The sequence below is a fragment of the Sardina pilchardus genome, chromosome 7 (assembly GCF_963854185.1).
Source record: "Sardina pilchardus chromosome 7, fSarPil1.1, whole genome shotgun sequence".
Lineage (NCBI taxonomy): Eukaryota > Metazoa > Chordata > Actinopteri > Clupeiformes > Clupeidae > Sardina > Sardina pilchardus.
In genome coordinates this window covers 19,255,877-19,261,631 of record NC_085000.1, presented here as the reverse complement: position 1 = coordinate 19,261,631, position 5,755 = coordinate 19,255,877, and the positions used below count along the sequence as shown (strand labels likewise).

Sequence of the window (5,755 nt, the reverse complement as noted above, 5' to 3'; positions counted from 1 at the left end):
GATTTACCTAGGGCTGGCCTACAGATGGCTTTATATGCGTTCTGAATATTGCCGTAGCATTTGTCCAGTGTGCGTTTTTGACGAGTGGGGCAGTCGACATATTGTTGTAATGTAGGCAGGTGACTCGTCAGATCACAGGAATTGAGATCCCCCAGCACAAAGACCGGCTGATCAGCTGACCGAGTAAGTGTGGTGTTGTAGCACTCTGCGATCTTGGACGCCGCCCCCTCAAAGTCAGGCCCCGGTACATAGGTTAGAATAATAGTGATCTGGCCGAACTCCCTCGGCATATAAAAGGGCCGAAATGAGACCACTAGGATTTCATAATCCCTCGTGCAGATCTCCTCCCGGATGGTGTACTGTGTAGCCCACTGTTTATCAATAAAAATGCACAAGCCGCCACCGATTGATTTCCGTGATTTTAAACTGTCTCTGTCTGCCCTTATTAGTGTGTAACCAGGCAGGTCTGGATCCGCCATTCTTTCTTTTAACCAACTCTCTGTAAAACAGATGAGATTGCTTTGCCTGAAATCCCTCTCGTATTTGACTTTCGCCATCAGTTCATCCATTTTGTTGTTTAAGGATCGGACATTTGAGAAAGTAATTACCGGCAAAGGGTGTTTGCAGCCGCGTCTCCTTATTCTTTCTCTTACTCCCCCTCTTGATCCTCTTTTCTTTAATTTGGGCTTTGCTCGCGTAGGCCTCCTAGGTCTTTCCAGTTCAGGATAATTATCCAGTATATCCCATTGCGAGTTTGGCGTTAATGAAGGTTTAAGCGACAGCAGAAATTCCCGTGTGTAGGTAAGGACGCCGTGAGTTTTTCCATGAAGTCCTCTCCCTTCCGTCGTAAGAAGAAGGCACAAAGCCAACCATAGCAGCATACCAGAGTTCATCTTCATTTTACATGAAATGTAAAGTCCATTCAGTCACATAAAATCCACATAAAATCCACAAGAAAGTCGGACAAGACGCACAGAAACAAACGCAGGTGAAACTCAGGGTCAGGGTCAGCAGCAGAGCCGCGCCCCCATCTCCTAGCAAGAATCTGTAGAAAAAATCTGCAATAACGAGCTTTTGAAGTTTAAACCTTGAAAACAATGGTGTTGGCTCCATATAAGTAAAAAGAACATTTAAAAATGTTATGTAGTTTTACTACAAATTGGAAAAAAGTCAGACTAATGGGTCACTTAGTGTGTGTCTCTTTCAAATGCAAATTACTGTAAGTTGAATGGGCTTTTTGGATGGGCCTGCTGCAGGTGAGAGGACTGAAATCCTAGGGTTTTCTTTTATTGTTTTTATTGTTTTTACAAAGTGCCATTGATACATTCTCTTTTAACTAGTTGATTAAAGATTTATGGTGTCACTTATATGTTTCTAGGACAAAAAACTAGCAAAGATTGACGTGTGTTTGGAACAGTTTTTCAAATCCCCAGGGAGGGATTTAGACTCAGAGGGTTAACAATCTAGTTCTGGGAAGTCAGGAAAAATATACGTTTTGGATATTGCCGAAATGAGATCGTTTTGTATGGTTTTAGACATGCCTGTAAATAGTGACGCGTTGTTGTCTGAATCAGCCCCCTCGTCATGCCCCCTGAAAGACAGTTCTTGCATGCCCAGATAGGCAGCATCAATCAAACGCTTCACGGTCTCCCTGTTCTTGCGCACCTTTGCATTATGCTGTGCAGTCTGCAACCGCACACCTTCGTCCATAACCTGATCAATTGGCATTGTGCCCAGCAATGACAATCGGATTACAGCTTCAATGTGCTCATCACACAAATCGTGGCGTTTTGTTGCCCTATCCAAATTTCCAAATTGGCCTTTTGTTGCCCTATCCAAATATCCAAATTGTCAGTAAATCCCTGAACTGTCCACGTTCGTGACTTCCCCATTAGCAGGCAAGGCCAGTATCGCCGACTGTTTTCTGTGCTACCAGTTAGCCACGAGTATTTGTCATACCATGTAGCATTCACAACACTAGATTTAGCATTACCATCTTTTTTTGGAATATGGATTTTTGGAACTGGTCTTCCTGCTGCTTTGATCCTAACCTTTGCACTGTAATTGAATGTGTAAAATGGTTTGTTCAATAAAAACATGGACAGCGTCCTCTGATGCCATTGTAGTCTTTATTTCACGAGCGATTAGCAATGTAAGACAAGCCTCCCGTTCAACACATTATTCTTCTCGTTGTGGACGCAGATCACTGTCTTGCACCGAGGAGCTAGCTGCTTATTGGTTCACCGTTGGCGCTAAATTCCAGAGCCTCTGGCTAGACCCGCCCACTCCAACGGAGGAGCTTCCTCCCTTGCCCATTGAAAACGACGGGGTTCACGAGCCGCTGGGGTCTGAGAAGTTTATAATGGACTTCAATGAGGGGTTTGAGGAGGAAGCTCCTCCGTACAGTAATTTTGAATTGCGATAGGGGGTGCAGTTGGCATTTTGACCTAGGAGAACGATTTTAGCTCATTCAACGTGTCCAAATAGTAATATTAAGAATAATTTATCAGATAAATTTAAAAAAAAAAAAAAAAAAAAAATCCCTGAAGTTTTAGGGAGGTTGTTCCTCCCTTTCCTCAATGGAGGAGCCTCCTCTGGTGTGTGTGTGTGTGTGTGTGTATTGGCTGTCATATTGCCGCGTCAAAGGAGAGGTGGTGGACACACTAACACTTCAGCGCCTCTCTGATCTAGAATGAGTGAAGAGGTGTGAGAAAGAAAGAGACCGTATATATGTGTGTACTACCACTATGTGTGTGTGTGTGTGTGTGTGTGTGTGTAGGAGTCAGAGATTAGCATGTCTGCCTACCCTGAGTATCAGACACTAAGGAGAGATTACAGAAAACACTCTCATTCTACACTCCAATACCCCCCCTCAATCAGACACACACACACACACACACACACACACACACACACACACACACACACACACACACACTCAGCTCCTGTCTGTATAACTATTTTACAACTCTCTTCACTTGGTGTTGCTGGATGGGTAATATACAGACCCCACTGACTACCCCATCCTGTGTGTGTGTGTGTGTGTGTGTGTGTGTGTGTGTGCGTGTTCATGTTGGCCTGCTTTTTCACTCTTTTACTCTTTTTTTCTGGTCTCTTGTTGCTAGATTGTTCCAGGAGCCTGGGAGCACTTAGGCAGCCACGGAAACACCCAGAATTCCAGCTTGTGGAGTGACTGACTGACACACGCGCACACACACACACACAGATACACGCACACGCACGTACACACACACACGCACACCAGCTTTAGTAGCAACCTCAAACGATCAGACAACATCTGTGCAACACTACAAAAACAAACTCATTAATTTACTCATTTAAACTAAAACAAACAAACCAAAATCTGACTACCCACAAAAACCAGCAGAGAGAGGCCTAATGTACACACGACATACAGTAAGTGTGTGTGTGTGTGTGTGTGTGTGTGTGTGTGTGTGTATGTGTGTGTGTGTGTGTCTGTGTGTGTCTGTGTGTGTGTCTCTCTCTGTGTGTGTGTGTGTGTGTGTGTGTGCGTGTGTGTGTGTGTGTGTGTGTGTCTCTCTGTGTGTGTGTGTGTGTGTGTGTGTGTGCAAGAGAAGCAGAAGAGAAATAGCTCTCATGAATCAAATCAAATGGATATGATTGATTGAATGAACGTAATGTGTGTTTTGCGTGCAATGTGGGGAGATCCGTATCACAATGCATTTCTCAACACTCACCACCCACAGTAGAGGTCAGCTCCAAAATATTCTTTTACATACACACACACACACACATCCACTCCCCAGACCCCCATTAGTGCGACTCAGCTCCCATATAACATCCATCCTACTGGGTCCGTGTATGTATGTGAGTAAACACACACACACACACACATGTGTTTATGCGGAGGGCTCCCCCCTTGGGCTTCTTCAGCTGGAGCGGCTCCTGCTACTCTAATTGATAAATTAGGATAATTAAAGTTTTTCCTGTTTTAGAGGCCCTGTATGGCCTCTCTCTGCCTCTCTCTCTCTCTCTATCGCTCTCTCTCACTCTCTCTCTCACACACACACACACACACACACAGACACACACACGCACGCACACACATGGGTTTCGGGAAAAGGATTGTCTAGGGGCTTGTACAGGGCTGGCTATAGCGTGCTTTTTTCTGGCAGACAATAAAAGAGGAATATGTGTTTGTCTGACATACAGCAAACATCTGAGCATGTAGCCAAGATTAGCGAAGCTTACTGTAGGCTCGCAGGTCACGGAGTGATCACACACATTCCCACACGCGCAATCTCTGTCCTGTTACTGTGCACTTACCGAATTCTACCTTATGCCGCATAATTAGCCAAAATTACATCGCGCACGCAAATAAAATTTATCATGAGGTAGTTACAAACCCCAGTGGAAGTATTTTATTAATTCCACGGGATAGCACATTCTCCCACGCGGATGCAAGCTTAATGGATGCGCAGTGGACACAGAAGCCTCTACCCCGAATGAGCAACACACGCTGGACGACAAAACGTTGTTCGATTATCTGTTATGGGTCTACGGATTTAATAGGCCAAATGTAGCCTATATTAATATATATATTTATCATATTAACTGAAAAGTAAAACTCAGCTAGCATACTATCTTATGCCAGTTTAGCACCTAATAAGTTATACAAAGTTCATATCCCTGCTGCATCTTGCATCTGCACACTGTTTTTTATAACTGTCTCTCGTCTCACAAATTTCCAGCAGTTGGTGACCTGTTACGCCGAGAGAACTATTTACGTCTATTTACGTGAAAACCTGATATTTGCGTTGAGATGACTGATGCTGGAATTGACTAGAGCTCAGTAGAATTATGGGAGAAGACACACATATAAAACAGTTTAGAATAAATATAACATGGTTAGGAATTATTCCAATTTAGATTTCAGATTTGTCAAGTCATAGTTAATGTTTTAACGACAAGACAAAGTGTGACGAAGTCGTTTTCTCACACTCCTACCTCTGTATGAGAGTCGCAGGCGCGGGACATTCAGTTTGTTGGCAGAAGTATTTAAATACACCAGAGACACCAGCATCAGTCGAATGACGAGGGTAGAGTCCATCATTTTCGTTAAGAAACACCGCGTTTCTTCCTTGGAATCCTTTCAGTCCTTAAACTCTGATTCTGGTTTAACACGTCTTCCCATACGAGTACGTTGCGCGTATTGGGCAGGACAAATCCCCTGGTTGCTGAGTATTAAGGAATATTGGATATAATTGTAGACTCTCACGGATGTTCCAAATTCAGGTTCCCAGTCCTTGAACTGTCTCTTTCCGAGTTCACGAGCCTTCGGACATCAGAGCGCAGCTGGAGCAGAATCTCCTTGCGCTGCCAATGCCATATGAGCGCGCGCTCTCACAGTGTATCCGAGTCAGAGCGCTCGTGCTCTCTCTCGCTCTCTCGCTCTCTCTCTCTCTCTCTCTTTCACTGTCCATATATTGCTGTGCTAATATTTTTAAAGGTTTACAACATATGCTCAAGTATTTCATAAAATACAACAGCTATCAGGCTTACAATATGCAATATTTTATGTTCACTACTTGTAGGCTACCATTTTGTTATACTAATTCTCTTGTTCTTTCTCTCTCTCCCTGCTTTCTCTCTCACACCCGCACGCACGCCCGCACGCACGCAAAGAGGGAGAGTGTGTTATTGTCTGTTGTCTATGGTCTACTCCACTGACCTGTCCTAACCCCTTCGGTGCTATTGTATCTTATAGGGGGAC

The 5,755-nt window shown here is 44.1% G+C and overlaps 1 protein-coding gene across 2 annotated transcripts in view; it reads right to left on the bottom strand.

Annotated features, from left to right (window-relative positions):
* Window positions 1-5,347, bottom strand: part of sema3bl (sema domain, immunoglobulin domain (Ig), short basic domain, secreted, (semaphorin) 3bl) — a 48,912-nt gene extending 43,565 nt beyond the window's left edge. For both annotated transcript variants that reach the window (XM_062541096.1, XM_062541097.1), the window contains exon 1: window positions 4,990-5,347. In XM_062541096.1, coding sequence (XP_062397080.1) covers window positions 4,990-5,095 — 106 coding nt within the window. In that variant the 5' untranslated portion in view covers window positions 5,096-5,347. The remainder of the gene's footprint in view (window positions 1-4,989) is intronic.
* Between the last annotated feature and the right edge of the window lie 408 nt (window positions 5,348-5,755).